Below are 20,633 nucleotides of genomic sequence, written 5' to 3' on the forward strand. Positions count from 1 at the left end.
CACACAAAAGATAGCCACAGCCTACACTGATTAAAACTCACAGGCACTTTTAGTTTCTGGGTGAGCAGAATGCTTTGGCCTTTCTGGGAGGCTCAGCTACAATTTGGTTTAATTTCTCAAACTCCAAAGACAGGCTCTGGTTGCGAGGTGGTGTGTGTCCTGCTGTCTGGTTGTTGTCATTTGGCCTAACTACCTGGTGATCTGAAATCTGCACTTCATTATGTCAATTATTGTTATCCTATTGTGGATGTCTTAAAGCATCTTTTTCGCTTACTTGTTTTCTCTTAGCTTTTTAGTTGGAAAATGTCCTGCTCTCTCAGTTGTGCTAAAGGGAGATAAAGTAGAGGAGTTTTCCATCTATAAGTCAGGCTGGCAAGGGTTGGAGGTAGCAGGATAGCATTTAAGGAAAGATATGAGAGTTAAAGGAAAGAAAAAGAGGGATCACCAGGAAAAGGAATCAAATGTAATGGAGGCAAGTAATTTGTCAGAGAAAGAATTCAGAGTAATGGTTATAAGGATGTGTAAGTGACTAGATGACAAATGCACACAACTCAATGAGAATTATGAGGAGTAGTTTGGTTATTTAAGGCAGAGTCAGAGTATCATCAAGGTTCACTTTCGCTTACAGTAGAGGCTTCCAGAACAGAACAGCAAGTTCTCTTCAGAGAACACCTAGCCTCTTGTTATTTCCATACAAATCTCTCCCAAGATTTTTACCTTTTTTTCCCAATGAATATTACATTAATTGTCATTTTAAAGGACTATCTGTATTTTTATATTGCTCTTAGTTGCCCTGCCCAGAAATGCTTGTGACCTAACTGAAAGAATAGGTAAAGATTTCTTTACCCAAATGGTAAACGCTAACCTGCATTATAACCATAGATTAAAAAAATATATATATATGACCCAGGTTGGCTAGAATGTATAGCAAACTTGACTCAGTATCGCTTTGCCAGCAAAATACTAATGGCTGGTTTTGGCTATTTGAAGATCCCAGACCTCAATTGTAATTTAAGAGCTTAACTTTAGGATATACCTTAAATATTAAAGATTAAGAAAATATCGCTTGATATTTAGGTTGCCAAGAAGCACTTACATGAGTTTTGGTAACAAGTATTGTCTGTGGAAAGATTTTGATTGAAAAACTGTGAGCAGAAAAATTGTTTCAGGAGAATTGACAACTTTTTCCTATTTTCAGCTGTCAAGACTGAAAGAGGCAAAAGATTTAAATTTCTCCGAGAACGTTTATGTTATGTAGAAGAGTACCTTGATTCAAAGTTGTGAATTATTAAAATGGACTTTTTTGACTAATAGAAATACATCATCACTGACTTCTAAATGGCTGCATCTCCACATCTACTATAATCCACACCATGGCCTCTATTAGTTTAAGGGTGTGTCTTTAATGATCAATGAATGATATTTTATAAGATTAATATATGATTTTTATTCTAAAATTATTCTGTTTAAGATAGGCAATAAACATTGTGGCTTTTTCATGTAAAGCTCCATAGTTAACATTTTATTGAATTATGAAACTATGTAATGCCTATAACTGCATGCATTTATTGTCTGAAAGAGTGTAAAAGGTAGAAGGTGATCTTCAGCTCTTTGGATTGACTACAAGTCTTTTGAAAATTGAAAACAAACTTCTCAAGTCTCCCTAAAAAAAATAGACACATTTACTTGCATAGACATTAAATATTTCCTGGTTAAATTCATACTTTTTCCTATTGGCCAACTTAATGATTAATAGGAGTCAGGCAACTTATAGCAAGAAGTAGTAGGTAATTTCAAAAACTAAAAATGTTGAGAAAATAAATTTACTTCCATGAAAAACAAAGGTGCTTTTGAGATGAAAATGGTCATTCAGGGAGATTTATTAGTGTAGAGCTCTCATGGAATCCAAACAAGGCAATGAGATACACAGGCTTGAACTGAGCATGGTAAAATTCCACTTTGTAGTAGAATTTGTAGTGTATTTGTTGTTCTTTTTTCCTCCCAAATTTTAAAGCCACTGTGGAAAACTTGGAGGGAGAAGTCCCTAAGTTATATCCACAACACCAGGAAATCATAGGTTTCTACCCTAGAAGTTGAATGTGCATTGGGGATTGCAAAGTGAGAGAAATGTATGAAATGTGGTTATGTTATAAAATTTTGCCATTTTTCAAATCTTGTTTGATATTTTCAAAGTAAATTTAGATTTCTAAGAAACATTCCCAAAAGACAAAGTTTCTTTAGGAGGAAGAATTACAATAGATTATTTCATTTCAATTTGGAAGTGATTTTAAAATGTAGTACTCTGTTTCTTTAAAAAATGAATAATATTTTCTCTTTTGAAACACTTTTAAGAAGATCACACACAAATAGAAACTTGCATACAAAGTGTTGTTTTAAGTATTAAAATAAATGTATTTTGACTTATTTTGTTTTGTTTATTATTTAGCTGAACAGATGGTAATGGTTTTGACACAATTCAGTTTTTGTTTTCTTTTTCGCATGGGGCGGGGTGGGGGGGTGGGGGGGAGGGACACACAACACAAAACCAGAGCTTCTTTTCCCACTTTGTCACAGCTGGTTACCAATCAATCTCCATTCACGGTACAGTGATGATGGCACATGTTGTCCAGGGGCCAAATCTGATTGGGTTGCATTTTTCAGCAGTGTTTCATATCAGGAAAAAAAGGTATCTTTATGGTGGGGACTGTCAGCACATGATTGTACAACTGTCATTAATCAAACCTGGCAACAATGACTGCATTTATACAAGTCTGAGACTGGCAGATTTCACAATCAAAATCACTCCTTTTCTATTAGGGTTTCCTCACAAGTAATGTTTTTCATTTATTTCTTTTTTTCTCTATTTTTAATTAAAGTCAGATGATACTTCCTACATGTTGAACATATATAACATTATACCATGTATCGAAAGTAGCTGTTTTCTACCAAAGCATAATCCAATTATTTAAAATTCATTCTTAATTATGTAAAAACAGTATAAGAGCAAATCAGGGCAAAGATTTTAAGTACATTAGGTTGTTCAATAACATAATAATTTTAAAGTGTGTCTGTGTTAGTTAACACATTATGAACCTCTAAGGATTACATTTTGGTTTTTGATTCATATTGAGAAAAATATTGATACAACGTTTTCTGGAGTTTTTGAAACTCCGAACACAAAATAGAGAAATGCACACCTGCTCAGTGCACAGGCAATTAGAACAGTAAACACACACGTCAGCTGGGAGGGGTGCGTTGCTCTGTGTTAGCAAAATAAATGTCCTTGTCACAGAAATACTGTCACAGTTTTTTTTGCAACTCAAGACAATCTTGCCATCTTCTATAAAATGGCGTTTGGGAGTAGGCATTATCTCTAAGTCATTTATTGTTGCGAAATCGTCTATTAAATTCTGTTGTGAAATGTAAAGAACTCTTGAAATGTAAGAAACTATTAGTCAAATTTATCATACTACTCAGTCAATATTTGCTCTCTGGGGAAAATGCACATTTCTCCAAATACCCAGAGCAATAGTGTAAAGCATCAATGAGATTACAATTGAGCATATCCCAATTTATCCAGAAAGATACAGGAAAAAAGGCCACATTTACTGGGCCTGTGGAGATATTTAACATCTAATTGCTTGTGAAATATGTAGTTTTAAGGAAAAAGTAATTGTTTCAGAGGAATTATGATCCATTGGAGAAAGAGCATGTGCGTTTTCAGGATCACTCCAGACATGTTGATATTTTAAGAGTTAATGTTGATGATTTAATAAAAGTTCTTAATTCTTTCAACCAATGCTTATTTTGTCAGTTTGCCAACAAATGAGAAAATAAGTTTCCCCTTTAAATATTTGAGCTATCTTATACTCAAGATACCTAAAAACATAAACCATACATTTGAAAGCTGTGTAACCTATAAAATGATAGGATATAACTCACCAAGAAACTCAAATATGAACTACTTGTCTAAGAGTAACCAAAAATAGTGCTGGTAGTGCATTTGATAATTTGTTGTTGTTATTTAACATTTAACATAAATTTTATTTCTCCTTATTAATTAAACATTTAATATTTTTGTGGATTTTTTTCTTTTTAAAAAATTTATTGGGATGCCATTGGTTAAAAGGATCATATAGGTTTCAAGTGCATATTTCTATAGATCTGTATATTGCATTGTGTGCCCACCACCCAAAGTCAAATCATCTTTCATCACCATATATTTTGCCCCCTTAACCCTTTACTGTCGCCCATTCCCTTCTGTCTGGTAACCACCATACTGTTGTCTATGTCTATGAGTTTCAGTTTTATACCTCACCTATGAGTGAAATCATTTGGTTTTTAGGTTTTCCTGACTAACTTATTTTCCTTAACATAGTATTCTCAAGGTCCATCCATGTTGTTGCAAATGGCAGTATTTTATCTTTTATTATGGCTGAATGGTCTCCCATAATATATATGGACTGCATCTATTTATCCATCCTCTACTGAAGGGCACTTTAGTTGTCTCCATGTCTTGGCCACTGTGAATAACGCTTCAATGAACTTATGGGTGCATTTATCTTTGTGAAGGAATGTTTTTGAGTTTTTTTAACACATTTGGTAATTAGGATGTGGCAAGGGTTCTGTATATATATAAAAATAGGTAATTAATAATCAAGCACCTGGCAATCAGATATGAAAGTAATGATCATATTAGCAATACCTTTAATCTAAGCATTACACTATATGGCTGAATGGTGTGTGTGTGTGTGTGTGTGTGTGTGTGTGTGTGTGTGTGTGTTATTTTGTTTCAGGCAAAACAGAGTAGAAAAATGAACTGTCATTTAAATATAACCAAAGCTATTTAATAAAACCAATTTATATTCTACACAGATATGACATCAAAGATGACTACACACTGAGAATTAAAAAGGCTTTGAGTGTAGATGAAGGCACTTACATGTGTATTGCCGAGAATCGGGTTGGAAAAGTGGAAGCCTCTGCCACCCTGACTGTTCGAGGTAAGAGACCGAAGAAGATGTGTAACATGATTGGACCAACAGGCTAATATTTAGTTACATGGGTGAGTGAACCCACCATCAAAATAATAGCTTACCCTGTTTTATTATTATATTAAAAGGCATAGATTTTGTATACACTGTATTATTAATTGAGGTAAAATTACTTTCAAATTTGTGTTCAAAAGGATGATTATTTGAGGTACTTAATTTTTAAAAATAAATAATAGCTAACATGATTTTAAAATGAATCTTAAAAATAGATATTTACATTTCCATTGCTTTGAACTATTTGTTGCTTTTAAATGTCGCTAATTTCAAAAGTACTTTGTGTTTCAGTTTAGTAGTTTGTCACTTTATACTTGCAGAGTGCTGTTTTGAAATTCTTTTTTTATTTCAGCATTCAAAAAGCAATCTGGAAAAAAACACACACAAAAAAAACCTAACACTGCTTCAAAAGGTGAAAAATGAATACAAAGGAGCTCCCACGTTGAGAAAATCTGATTTAGAGAGTGATTTGTGAAGTTCACTGGCCTTAAATAATTGAAATAGCCAGCGCTCCTACTGTAATAACTTTCACTTTCTGGGTGTCATGCACTTTCTCAGTCATGGGATAATGTTCATTTATAGACTCCCTGGAATTGCTTATAAGTGAAGGAAAGCATTACTTAACCCTACGATGAACTAGAATGAATTAACTCTCTTCCTGGTGGTGCACACTGATCCATATGAGTAAATTACATAGCCCAAGGTACCAAGTAGTACCAAGCAGACAGCCACACCAACTCTGGCCAAATAGACATTATCTGTGGTATTGTTTACTCTCAACGAACTTTAGACAGAAACAGGCAAATGCATCCCCTGCTCATTCTTTTAATCTTTCTTCCACTCTCCTGACACTTTCTCCTCTCAGCCTTATGGATGAGGAGGCTGGCTGCACACTCTCATGCAGGTCTCAGCTACTGCTCCCCCTGTTTAGTCATACCTCTTACTCTTGTGCAGCTTTGCTCCCAGAACCTTTCATAAGATTAGGAGAAACGTTTAGAGGAACTTGGGTAGGTTGTTCTCAAATTGTTTTTTTGTCAGATCTATAATTTGGGCATCAAATCATAAAGAAAACCCTCACCTTCCTTCAGATAATTACTAGGAGACATACACACACACTCTGGATATCTGGAAAACATTGGTAATTTCTATAATTTCCCATTGCTCCATTTCTATTCCATATACTTTAATTTTTCCACCAGTTTGATGTGGACTGATATACAAAACTCATTAGGCAAAATTGGCAAGCTAGTTGCTTAAAAATATTTTCATGTCTCATTAGGCAACACATCATAAAAAGTTATGATTATATATCAATTGAATATACATACTGATTACATATGATCAAAACATGAGCCTCTATAAGGCTCTTTACTATATTTAACCTGAATTCTCTATAGCTGATTTTATATTTATACATATGTTTGTTTTTCTCTAGGCAGTCCTTTGCAAAAATAATTCACTTGACCAAATTCCCCCCAAAGTTTGTTTGTTTGTTTTTTTCTGAAGTGAATGGGGGAAAAATAAACAAGCAACAAAGAAATGTTCCATTCAAAAACTATTTGCTGACTAAACAAATGGTGAGAAAATGTGAGGAGTTGTTTGTTTGTAGAAGCAGCAGGGTTCCTTTATACTTGAATGCCTGGGTGAATGAGACTTGAAGTGTTCTGTTTGCTTTAAGATCTTTCCAAGCTAATTGCTTTCATAATTTGTTGAAAGTTTCAGGTTTAACATTTCATTTAACAAAGCATGCTCCTCCTGCATGGACCTTTACATTTAAAGCTAACTTACAAAACTAATAGAAAGAGTTATTTATTTTTAATAGGATTTTTTTTTTTATTAAATCAGCAGATCTTGTGGATGGAATAGAGAGTTTAATCTGTGTGGTGTATATTTATAACTCATCCAACACTGAATCCTCAAACCAGCCACAGAAAAAAAAATCTCCATAATACAATAGAAAGTAGAATAAAATATTGTTTAAATATTTTAATCATTAAAAAAAGCAGTTGGGATTACTCATGCTAACAGGTTAACAGGAAAAAAATAGTATCTATGATATTTTTTCTGTGCTCATTTTTCTATGCACATAAATGAAATGTTCAGTCCTTCCTTCGCTTGTTTTATTAGAACAGGGTCAACTCTGACCCAATAGGCCACATCTATTTCATCAATTTAATGCAGGGACACAGTTTATTTTAATTTGCTGATTTTGACAACATTCACCTGTTGGGGTTTTGTTTTGTTTTGTTTTGTTTTGTTTTTGTTTTGTTTTGTTTTTCTGGGATTAAATGCTGATATGTAACAAAGACAAGAGATTTTATTGTGATGTTTCTGCTAAAATTTTATCACAATGTTCACTTCAGCCAAATGGGGAAAAGGAAAATAAATTTTATAGTCAAAATCTGAAAGAGTGACTTAGTAGTTGGTTTTCCATTTCAAAAATATGGTGAAAATAGTCTATACAATTTAACTTGACAGCAAGTAGCTTCTTTTGCTGACTTGACAAACATAAAATTTGAAAGAAATGATGGTGGACAACAAACCTCCTAGCATTTATATTCTAATCAAATAATTCATGATCTAACAGAACTTTTATGATTACCTTCAAAATGTGTTCACTCAAACTGCATATTTGTAAACACAATGTTTCTCTATTTTTTAATTGCTCAAATTGGCTTTGCATAAATTAAGACTTCATTGGAATAACCATCTTGCTTGTAGGGTAATAATTCCTTAATTTTTTTGAAACTTACTTAGACTAAGTAAAAAACAAACGTGTTTTTTTTTTTTCTTAAAAAAAAATGATTTCTCACCATGGTTTCTTCTTTATCACTGTTTAATAGCATAGGATCAAAATGCTGCTTTGTATCTATGTATAGGAAACTTATGTTTAAGATTCAGCTTAGGATGGCACATGAAAATGCAAATTTAAAAATGAAAGACAGTTATTTTTCTATTGGATATTGGCAAAATTAATCGAAATCTTGTCAGTGAGAATAAGCCACAACTTTATGATGTTAGTCTGTTGTCTTATTCTTGGTTATTATTTTTATATGTCCCCTACAACAAAAAACAAAAAACAAAAAATAAATTGTTGTACATTGGGCAAATTCTTCTATTCCTGTTACTACAGTAAACCCATCATAGACTATGGAGCACGCTAGAGTTTTCATACTGCTACTATAATTACTTTATTTTTCTTTGAATTGTCTTAACCTCCCCTTTCAATTGTGAATATTACAAAACCATGGATCTCACATAAAAGCAACTCTAGTATTGTTCAGAGATTGCACAATGCTTTTATTATGATGTGTGTGTTGAGTGAATGAGTATCTATAAACATGGTTTGAAAGGCCATATGTATCTCATCATTCCTCATGAAACATCATCAGGATGAAACTAGCCATCAGTTCTAGAATCTCATTTCATATACATTAGAGCTTCATTCGCTAGGATATGGGTGAAATGCTTGTCTAATAAATTTATATTTTTAATGTATGATTTTGTAAAAGTTTAAATGCTACTACATGTATTTCTTCTTCATTTAAAAAATGGGACCATGTGTTCTATATTTGCCTATTGCTTTTTATATAAAGTGGTTTACTATCTAAGTTGATTTAGCATTATTCATTTTTTAAAAAATGTTATTAAGCTCATGTGTGTCTTATAATTTCTGCGCATTAATAATAGAGGCAACTTATTACTACTTATTTTAGTAATTGAAAGTTAGAGTAAAATAAAAATAACAATTTATTGAAGCACCAATTTGAAAGCCATTTTCAGTGTGAACAGGAATCAACTTGTCAGTCATTGTTTCCTGCCCTCTGCCAAAATAAGAAAAAGCTTAACAGTAGTTAGGGAGCTACTCAGCTGAAATCTCTAAAAATGTTCCAACCTATTTGTTATATTTTCATCCGCCCTGTCCAGGGATGAAAAGTGATGTGATCTTAACTTATTACTGGCTGAAAAGCAGTGTCCTGGGCTTTTCTGTAGTCCTATAATGGTTCTGACTAACCATGCTTAAAAACCAATTGCTATTTAAATCAGACAGTGAGGCCTTCTTTTATTGACATGACATTTGCTAGTCTGTGACTTGAATAGTTACAGTAATCAAATTCTTAACTTTACAGTACCACAAGGCTTTTTAACTCTAAAAACACCATTGAAATTATAACTATAGTTAAGTGATGAAGATATGACTTTACATAAAATTTCTCTAATTGCTTATAGTTAATCCTGGCATGCAAAAATAATTACTTTCTTAGAATTACATTATAATGTTCAGTTTTATCAAACTCAGACATTCTGTTCATACTTGAACTATGACTAGAAATCATTCTACTGTCCATACTTAAATGTAACATTACACATCATGCATTCTGATAATTTTCTTTTCTTTTAATTTCTTTTTTATGTTCTCACCACACCATTGTAATGTCTACAGCTCGCCCTGTTGGTAAGTAGCCATCCTTCTATCCATTTAGCATGGCTTTGCACAGTTCTTCATAACTCATGCATAGTAGAAATTGACAGAATGAAATATATTCATCCCTGTTAAAATATTGCTTAAGGGACTGTCTTCTGTGAAAGTTGTTTCTGATCTTTTCATCACTTTGATAAACAATTTTGTAGTGACTTCTACTATTTTAACAATGAATAGGTAACAATTTTCGTCTAAAAGAATATATGAATGGTTAATATTATAAACTGCAAACTTTTCTTGAGAAAAATATAATACTCCCTTTTTCTGGTATGTATGAAATAATCAATTATTAGTTATGTTTGATATTCAAAAATTAAGAAGTTCTATCATTTTTTTGTACTTCCCTTATTTTAAGCTGCTTGGAGTCTTTGCTTTTTAAGAGCATTTTAACTGCTGCATACTTCTTATCTGCATACCTATTTAAATAAATTTAGTAGAATGCTTCAAATTATTATAAATAGTTATTTAAACTAAGAGGAAAAGAAAGTAATGAGCTATGTTCTTTGGCATGAAAAGTTTGTGGTTTCAATATATTTCATCCTTCATTTGGCTTTGCAAAATTGAAGTGAACAGCTTTTGCTTGCAGTAATGTAAGTGGTTATTATTGGTAAATATTTGGAAGATAAATTATTTTTAAATTCATTGATTTAATAACCTAGCTGTATTTTTTTAAAGTTTAGCTTAACCTACCAATAAATGTGTTAAGTAAAAGAAACCTTGGTAATCCTATATAATAAAAGTATAATATGCAAATTGACCAACTAGTCGCTATTACATGCACTGACCACCAGGAGGCAGATGCTCACTGCCGGAGCTGCCTTCTGTTGGTCAGGCGCTCACCCAGAAGCCAGACTCACTGCTGGTGAATGCAGTGGCAGTGGCAGGAGCCTCTCCTGCCTTCGCTGCAGGCAGGCTGTAAGGATCAAGGGGTCCTGGACTGTGAGAGCCACAGACTGCAAGAGGGATGTCTGACTGCCAGCTTAGGCCCAATCTCTATGGGGATTGGGCCTAAGCCAGTAGGCGGACATCCCCTGAGGGGTCCCGGACTATAAGAGGGCACAGGCCAGGCTGAGGGACCCCCCTCCCTCAGTGCATGAATCTCGTGCACTGGGCCTCTAGTTGTGTTATAAGTAAATGAATAGATATATGCATAAATGGATGGATGGTTGAAAGAATGAACGAATCTAATACACTGCTTCTTTATTACACCAAGATATCTCAGTAATTTACTCAATTCAACATAGCTGTATAAATGTTCCATCTTACTTTAAAAGCTTGTCATTATTTGATGCATATTGGTCCAAATTTATAATCTTCTTTCCCATTTGTTGAAACATGACAAACTTTATTATTATATTAAATTCATGCACTCGGGGGGTCTCTCAGCCCAGTCTGCACACTCTCTCAATCCAGGATGCCTCGGGTGGGGTCCAGTCCCATTGCAGCATGGCTCTGCTTCCCCAGGCCTGTGGGCCGGGGGGAAGGGACCAAGAGGCCAGCCTAATCACAGCATAGCTCTGGTTCCCCAGAGCTTGTGGGTGGGGGGAGGGACCAAGATTTCCAGATCACAGCATGGCTCTGGTTCCTCAGAGCCTGCAGGCGGGGAGACGGACCAAGGGGCCAGTCCAATGGCAGCATGGCTCCTTTCCCACAGCTCCCTCTGGCCGCCACGCTGCAGGCCAGGACTGACTCCCACCGTAGGCGGCCAGGACCCATGACTGATTCCTGCCATGTGAGGCCAGGACCCAGGACTGACTCCTGTTGTGGGCAGCCGAGACCCAGGACTGACTTCCACTGCACCGGCCGGGCCCCTAGCCTGGTGTTCGGTCATCCATCCAGACGTTTAGGTCGTGACGGACCTTGCCTCTTTATATATTAGGATAGTATATATTTACATGAATAGAAAGTATAATAAAATCAAACTTTGATTTTTCAATCTGAATTTTTGCTCTAGTATTTCTGAGCAGTAATTTCTTTGTCAGTTATTTAATATCCTTGATTCTCAGATTCTTTTTCTATAACACGGGGAAAGTAATACTGACTTATAAAGCTGCTGTAGGAATTAATTTAGTTCAAGATTGATAATTTATGTGAATTTTTTATGCCAACATTGGTTAACATATTCCTAGTTTCTGAGAAACATTTTATCACATTTTAATATTTTTGAAATACAGTTATGGCTTACAGTTAATTGAACATAAATGGCAGACTTTCTTTAAACACAATTATTAAATTGGTCATGCTTTTTACTATTGATGTTGTTAGAAAACTGAGGAATAGATTATAATTTTAAGCTTCATTTTTTGTATTTATAAGAATTCATACTACTGTGATAACTTTGCACATTATGATATGGCATCAAAAATCAAGAAGTGGCCCTAACCGGTTTGGCTCACTGGATAGAGCGTCGGCCTGGGGACTGATGGGCCCCAGGTTCGATTCCGGTCAAGGGCATGTACCTTGGTTGTGGGCACATCCCCAGTAGGGGGTGTGCAGGAGGCAGCTGACCGATGTTTCTCTCTCATCGATGTTTCTAGCTCTCTATCCCTCTCCTTTCCTCTCTGTAAATAATCAATAAATTATATTTAAAAAATCAAGAAATGAATGGGAAATAATAAAATAATAACTATAAATTAGCAGGAAAAATCACATTTAATTTATAGATCTTTATATAGAGTAACCATTTGCCAATGAACCATGACCACTTGATTTATATTATTTCTAAAGTCCCCCCAAATAGAACAATTTGTTAATAATTTCAAATATATTTTAAACTCATAAATACAAAATATATTGTTTAGAACTTATTATGCACATAGAGTAGTATTAAGATGCATTTGTCATGTCCAAGGCACTTTAAAAGTTATTTCTGTTTTTTATTCTGTTTCAAATGATTTCTTAGATTCCCATTGGACTGGAACTAAAGAATAGCTTCTTGACACATTATACTTTATTCTGGGAAAGCCTGTCATTTAATAAATCTATTTTCAAATGACGTATGACAATGTTCAAAAATATGAAGAACTATACTTTAAACTTGACAACTACTATTAATTTTGAAAACTGAATGATGGATATGCTGTTATTGGATCACCAAAGGAGAAACTGATAATGAAGAAATTAGCCTGCTTTTTCTTTACATCAACTTTGTACATCAACTTTAATTCAGGAACTCTAGATATGTCACCTTTTATTGAAAGGTCCAAAGATACAAATCAAATAAAATCTAATTAAATATTTAAATAATAGAAAACTACATTAATGTTAATATTTGTTAGTGGACTATGTAAGTTTTTCAACTTTGAATCTCTTACCAATAACTTTAAAGGTAAAAACTGGAGAAAGGGGAGAAAAACAGCTGAAGATATAGATACCAAGTACATAAAATTTATAAAAACCTCAGTGAGTTGTTCCTATCTAAAGCTTTCAAATGAAAATTAGAAATAATGCAGATTCCAGAATACTAATAGATTCAGGAACCAATGCCTACATTGTATGCCAGATGCAACTTGGTAGTCTGTGTGGAAAGTACATTTAGAAATCATTATAAACCTCTAAATCGGGACTTTTGTCCAAATGCATGGCTCCTGTGAGCTGTATCTGAGTTAAAGAATTGGCAAATCTACGTATGTACTTTACAACTGGAATAAACTCGTCTGGCCTGTGCTTTTGAGAGTGTAAGAATAAGTCTTGATGTAGTAGAGGATCCTCAGTGTGGAAAATTTTACTGAAAGCGGACAATCACATGCTTGCCAATGGAGGATAGCATTCTCCAGATTTCACTTACTCGTCTTCTGTGTGTTCTACATTTCAAAATGAGCCCTTTAATCCAAGTCCTTATTCACTGGTTACCACAAAACCTAGACGAATGCCACTTAGGTCACTAAAAATTCACCAGCCCTTCCTCTGGTTTTGACTTTTTACTGTCCCAGAGGCGGTCTTTCTATGAAGAGCAACAGTACATCCTAGGACACAGGTAACTGTAAATGCTGAAGTATTCATTTATTTAACAAACACTACTGATTAAGTAATTGGTAGAAGAAAATGATCTAAATAGGGACAAATATCTCGCTTCCTATACCCATCTATCTTATTTTCAGTTGGAAGTCTTTCCCAAGCTTAAAAATAAAAAAAGAACATCTATTTTGGAGATGGGCAACACATTTTTTCCAGCAGCAACTCAAAACATGATGAGTAATTTGGAAAAGAACCGGCAAACCTACCAGCTGCCTTGCTTGTGAAGCTGAGTCCTGCTTCGTTCAGCATCTCAAGCACCATATGCTAGGTGCTGATTGCCTCCAGTGTGGAAACTAAAAGCTTCACTTGTTTCAAATATCAAAAGCAAACTGACAACACATAACTTTAGAGAAACTTCCAAGTATTTCCTAATATAGTGACTCAAAAGTATGTTTCCTTTGGATAGAAGAATATAATTGTCCACACATACTTATAAACATGAGTTTATAAGTATTGAGAAAAATGTTTCCTTTGGATATAAGAATATAAATATCCACACATGCTTATAAACAAGAGTTTATAAATATTGAGAAAAATATGTTTTGGGCAAAATCCTCATATTTTATTATTATTATTTTAAAGAAGCATCCACTATTCTAAAGAGAAATCTACAAGAACATATATTTTTCAAATCCTTTAACTGCTCAAATACAAAAATTAAATATATATTAATTTTTGAAAGTTCTATTTGAAGTGCAGTTTTGTTTTAATATGCTCTGAAGCATTTTATTGAGGCCACCAAGAAGTTCAATGGAAAAAGAGTGATTAAAATACTCATTTAGGGAAAATTATAAAACAGACATTACTCTAAGTCTTAGAGTAATGCAACTGATATTTTCAACACCACTGTACTGCACCCTGCCTTGAAAACTAAAAAAATTGGGAAACATGTAGGTATCTTGTAAGAACCCTTTCATGCCGAGATCTACTTTTCTGCAAAAGACATCCTGAGTCTTAGGTGAAAACCTATGTTTTTACTCCCTGCAGACGTTCTTCTTTGGGCAAGCTGTTACCCCATGACCTGAGGTAATCGTCTCCCTCCTACAAGTACTAATGTTTCCGGCATCTGGCACTAATTAGCTACTTTATGCAGAGTCCCATTTAATTATTTTAAGCATCACGTTTTTCATTGCTCTTTATATTTTGATTAAATAGCAGTTTAAAACGACAAGAACATTCTGTTTTGTCTTGTATATTCCAACAGAGTTTCCATAATGTGAAACATTCAACATATCTTAAGTTAATATTCATTTTTGGAGAAAAAACAAGTACTGGTTACTTCACATGCTTAGCTGGTTTTAGTCACTGACGTGATTCTCTTGGAAGGGCCTTGTGTGTTTAACAATGTCTGCTCATTGCCTCTAAATTAAAGAATAGGTATGACATTATTGAGTCAGACTTTCTTTTCCTCACACTTTAGTGAAAATGTTTCATTGTCTTGGTATTGACTGGTACTATAACGAAGTCTGGGGCTTAAAGAATATTTTTATCCTTGTCTGGGATGCTCTTTACTAAATAAATACCAACATAGTTCCTTCTTCCACAACTTTGTTGGGTTAGATCTTGGTCCTGGTCATCCTGGATGCAACAAGACATTTGAATCTGCAGGGCCATGTTTTAACTTACTCTCTTTTAAGAATATTTTCTCCTGTTTATTTCTGAATATGTTTGTTGTCTTTCTTCTTGTTTTCAAATACATGAGTTAAATTGACTTTCCTTGGCCTTAATTCCATGTTTATTAACTTTTCTATAATAATTTTAATAATTTTGAATTTCATTAATTTTATTTTATTTATATATGATGTCTTGATGCCTATTTATCAGCTCCCCAACTTTTTAAAGGGCAACTATCATTTCTTCATGTTTCTAAAGTAGAGTTCGCTTCTTTAATTTTATCTTATCTTTTGTTCATTTCCTAGTTAAATTTGAATACAACATTCTTAATCTCCTCTTGTGTTTTAGTCTCTTTATCCTTTTTTTAGTTCTTTGTTTCTCATTTTTGAGAGATCCTGTTATACGTAATTTCATTTAGATTATGAACAACGGGGGGAGGGCACCTTAAAATTTTGTAGAAGGCTTGTCTTTTTTTTTTCCTTGAATAACTTCTCCCCTGACTTTTAAATTTCAACTGTTAAACTATAAAGCTGTGTCTCAGATTTACCAAATCTCTCTCTTGATTCCTGATGCTTCTTTCTCATCAAAAGATTGTGGAATGGTCTCTCACAATGTAGACAGACAATTCTTGTAAAATCAGTATTGATAGAGGATTGTGTTTTGAAACTAGTTGGAGGTCACAATGCTTTCTCATTTTCCTCCAGACTTGACTATGTTTGGAAGGGGTACTTCACAATTTGTGTTTGGAGATTTGGGCTATGGTAGTTTTCCCATTTTATTCATTTATTTTATTATATTCAATAGTAGAAAGTTGAGCTATAAGTCTTTACCCCATTATCTTAACCTAAATATATAAAAAGTTAAATATTCATTAATTTTGGAGTCTATTCAAGTCAATTAAAATAAACATAAAGCATGTTAACTTAGTAGTTAAAAATCAAAGTTTTATAGCTCTGCCTTGGTGGCTCAGTCATTTGAAGCATCATCCCATACACCAAAAGGTTGTAGGTTTAATTTCCATAAGAGCACATACCTAGGTTGTTGGTTCAGTCCCCAGTTGGGGCACATATGGTAGGCAACTAGTCAATATTTCTCCCTCGCATTGATGTCTCGCTCCCTTCCTCTCTCTGTAAAATCAATAAACATTTCTCAGGTGGGGATAAAAATTTCAAATTAAAATATTATAAACAGCAACTATTAGAAAAATGTAAATTATCTGGCCAGAAACAATATTATGAAATTAGTTTTATGAGATTTTACTACCTATTTCCAAAAAGAAATAGCATTAACATCACACTTGTAACAAAGTAAAAGGTTTTACTTTTATGAGTAATTTGTAAACAGAAAGAACTATCATTATATATATTATAATATAATTTTATAGTATGTGTGTCTGTGTATATATATTACATATAAAAATGCAAATTATATCGATATATATTATGTATACATTAGGCATATACATTATGTATATATGTACAGATATACATACTGTAAAATATGATGTGCATTACACCTGAGTATTATATCATGTCATTTAAATTACTACATTACTTATTTAAACATATAAGTGTTACTCAAGAGAATAGTACATAATTATATTTATTAGAAAATATTAACCAAATTAAATTAAAATTTGAGTTAAATATATCTTAATGCCGTTTTAAATCTCTCTCATAACATTGCTTCTCAGATTTATTCGCGATGTTATTTTCATCTGCCTTATAAAACTATTAGCTCTTTGTCAATAAGTACATTATTATATTTATCTTTCTGCTGCCTCTAGGTCTAGCATAACGCTATATATGGTAGGGGCACTTCAAATGTTGGTGCAGTTAATTGATACACACATATGCATACATAGGTAATACTTGCCTAGAAAATGTTTATGCAAGCAGCTTTAAATAGGGCTATAAAAAGATTAAGCAACGTTAATGGTAACAGGCCAATCACATAGTCCTCATTCTGCTAGTAAGAGATAAAATACAACAAAAAGAAGGCACTAATGAGTTAGGATGGTGCCTTACTAAGCGTGTAATTAATGTTATTAAGAAACATTGCAGTTGCATATTAAAATTCTGTTAACTAAGCAGCCCTCAGCATCAGTACATTTGTTTCTTGGTTGCAAGTTTTTCCCCCCTTTTTTTATGATTGGCATCTTCATGCAATCTTTTTCTAAAAATATGAGATAATGGGATGTGATCAGCCCTTGTGGTTTCCCTGGAGGCTGACATGACAGTTCTGGCAAGTTGACAGGTTAAGTTAGTGAAAATGGATGTCATCTCTCACCATTTACTTGAAAAGCCATTGTTAAGGTATAGATTTTTTCTCCTCACCTCCACACTTACATCCTCTTCTACCATCATATGAGAAGTTTTCCCAATTAAGGATCAAAACATAATTTTTTTTACTACCCTTTGAAATATTCTGCTGGGGAAAAAAAAAATTTAAAAGAATAATAAAAATATCACTTTAATAATTTACTAGATTTTAAGCTAATACTATTTTTCTTTAGAATCAATAGTTCCTTAAAGAAAACAAAATTTTATTATTTTATAAATTGTACTTCTTCTTATTATAGTATCTCAGTCAGAAAAGTAAGTAGAAAAGTAAAGCTACTATTAGTAAAAGACAGAATAACCTGGAAAATAATGAGATTTGCAACTCAACTCAGAATCTGTTTAAAATTCTGACAGATTTTCTAAGAAGTCCTCAACTTATAAATTTTGTATAATTCAAAATTTCTATGAAATTTGCATGTTGCCTCTCAAACTAGTTTCCTATATTTACATGATTTTTTTGTATTTGCCTATAATTAAAGTGAAATATATTTTAGTAACTTGAAATATAATGCATTTCAGAATTATATATATATATATATATATATATATATATATATATATAATGTACTTTATGAGTTAACTTTCACATTTATTGCAATTTAACCTTTAATGCTTAAATTGGACTTGCTAAAGCCAGGAAAGACCATTTTACATAAAAAAATACATGGTTTCACTAACATAACCTTATATGGTTTCACTAACGTGATCCTTCAGTTGCCGAAACTTCAATTGGACCGACAAAGAGCAGTGAAGCCAGGTGAGGGTAAAGGTACCCTGGTGCACTGGAAGCCTCCTCTCTCTAACATAACATACAGAGTTCCTCTGTGAGGAATAGCCTCCCACCCTTCCCTCCTTACCAAGTCAATGTCTAGCTCGCGTGTTCTCTTTCTCAGTGCCTTCCTGACAGTTGGAGATAGACTGAGTCCGGTTACGCTCATAATGGTGGACATCCTGCATTTCAACACTTAGCATGTTCACCCTGTTATGTCATGTTTGATTGTTTTTATGTGAGTTTCCTCTGGTTGGCAGTGAGTTCCAAAAGTCAGAGATCTAAGTACCATCAGAACCAGACACAAAATGAAATCAATAAATTTCTGCATAAAATAATTGATTAGTTATGAGTTAAAGTACCAAGCAATATCTGAATTTATTTCTACCACAGTTTTATTACCAAAAGTTAGGTCCAAGTATAAAATAGCTATGTGTGTATAGCTATTTACTGTAACAGTGATTTTATGTGCTTGCCTATGGGATCCAAAAGTGCAAGATATTTTGTGGAGAACCAAGATGGCGGCATAGGTTAACGCCGGAGTTTGCTGCCTTGAACAACTACTTCAAAAGTGAAACCAAAAAACGGAAGGGACATCACCCAGAACCACAGGAACGCTGGCTGAGTGGAAGTCCTACAACTAGGAGAAAAGAGAAACGCATACGGACACTCAGAGGAGGCGCAGTGCTGAAGTCAAATTCTGAGGTGCGGAGCATGCGGAGCGGGCTGGCGGCGGAGGGCGCGGTTGGCGTTTTCAATCGGGAGGGAGTCGCAGACTCTGAGCTCCAGATCCGGGCGAGTCTTTAGGGACCCAGACTCAAACGGGAGAAGCGGGACTGTCTGGCTTCGGTCAGAGCGAGTGCAGCTTTCTCTCCGAGGTTTGCAGTGGGTGCTGGGACTCAGAGAGGCAGAGCCCCTGGGGACAGGACTGAGAGCAGCCATAACTGCTCTCTCCCGCCCACCCTGTTGATCCTGTGCTACCCGCCCCGCCCAAGCCCTGCACAGAGGCATTTGCCGGATAGCCTCAGGCAAAGGCTAGATTAGCACCTCCCTAGAGGACAGAAGTTCTCTCACTGCAGACACAGCTGATTCTCATAGCCACTTGGCCTGGAGGTCAAACCCTCCCTGGTATTAGCTACAACAATCAAGGTTTAACTATAAGACTGCGCACAAAGACCACTAGGGGGTGCACCAAGGAAGCATAACAAAATGCGGAGACAAAGAAACAGGGCAAAATTGTCAATGGAAGATATAGAGTTCATAACCACACTTTTAAGGTCTCTCAAGAACTGTTTAGAAGCCACCGATAAACTTAATGAGATCTACAAGAAAACTAATGAGACCCCCGATGTTATATTGGGGAAACAACTAGAAATTAAGCATACACGGACTGAAATAATGAATATTATACAGACTCCTGACAGCAGACCAGAGGAGCGCAAGAATCAAGTCAATGATTTGAAATGCGAGGAAGCAAAAAACACCCAACCAGAAAAGCAAAATGAAAAAAGAATCCAAAAATGCGAGGATAGTGTAAGGAGCCTCTGGGACAGCTTCAAGCGTACCAACATCAGAATTATAGGGGTGCCAGAAGATGAGAGAGAGCAAGATATTGAAAACCTATTTGAAGAAATAATGACAGAAAACTTCCCCCACCTGGTGAAAGAAATGGACTTACAGGTCCAAGAAGCTCGGAGAACCCCAAACAAAAGAAATCCAAAGAGGACCACACCAAGACATATCATAATTAAAATGCCAAGAGCAAAAGATAAAGAGAGACTCTTAAAAACAGCAAGAGAAAGAAACTCAGTTACCTACAAGGGAATACCCATACGACTGTCAGCTGATTTCTCAACAGAAACCATGCAGGCCAGAAGAGAGTGGCAAGAAATATTCAAAGTGATGAATACCAAGAACCTACAACCAAGATTACTTTATCCAGCAAAGCTATCATTCAGAATTGAAGGTCAGATAAAGAGCTTCACAGATAAGGAAAAGCTAAAGGAGTTCATCACCACCAAACCAGGATTATATGAAATGCTGAACGGTATCCTTTAAGAAGAGGAAGAGGAAGAAAAAGGTAAAGATACAAACTATGAACAACAAATATGCATCTATCAACAAGTGAATCTAAGAATCAAGTGAATAAATAATCTGATGAACAGAATGAACTGGTGATTATAATAGAATCAGGGACATAGAAAGGGAATGGACTGACTATTCTTGGGGGGGAAAGGGGTGGGAGATGCGGGAAGAGACTGGACAAAAATTGTGCACCTATGGATGAGGACAGTGGTGGGGAGTGAGGGCGGAGGGTGGGGCGGGAACTGAGAGGAGGGGAGTTATGGGGAGGAAAAAAG

The 20,633-nt window shown here is 34.6% G+C and overlaps 1 protein-coding gene across 11 annotated transcripts in view; it reads left to right on the forward strand.

Annotated features, from left to right (window-relative positions):
* The window catches only part of ROBO2 (roundabout guidance receptor 2), a 1,562,785-nt gene that overhangs the window by 1,397,190 nt on the left and 144,962 nt on the right, over nt 1-20,633 (forward strand). For 7 of the 11 annotated variants that reach the window (XM_036349422.1, XM_036349425.1, XM_036349421.1 and 4 more), the window contains exons 6-7: nt 4,876-5,003; nt 9,493-9,504. In XM_036349422.1, the coding sequence (XP_036205315.1) occupies nt 4,876-5,003; nt 9,493-9,504 (140 nt within the window). The remainder of the gene's footprint in view (nt 1-4,875; nt 5,004-9,492; nt 9,505-20,633) is intronic. The other 4 variants (XM_036349426.1, XM_036349419.1, XM_036349428.1 and 1 more) reach the window with 1 other exon arrangement.

Source organism: Myotis myotis, unplaced genomic scaffold, assembly GCF_014108235.1.
Source record: "Myotis myotis isolate mMyoMyo1 unplaced genomic scaffold, mMyoMyo1.p scaffold_m19_p_2, whole genome shotgun sequence".
In the NCBI taxonomy this organism is placed as follows: Eukaryota; Metazoa; Chordata; class Mammalia; order Chiroptera; family Vespertilionidae; genus Myotis; species Myotis myotis.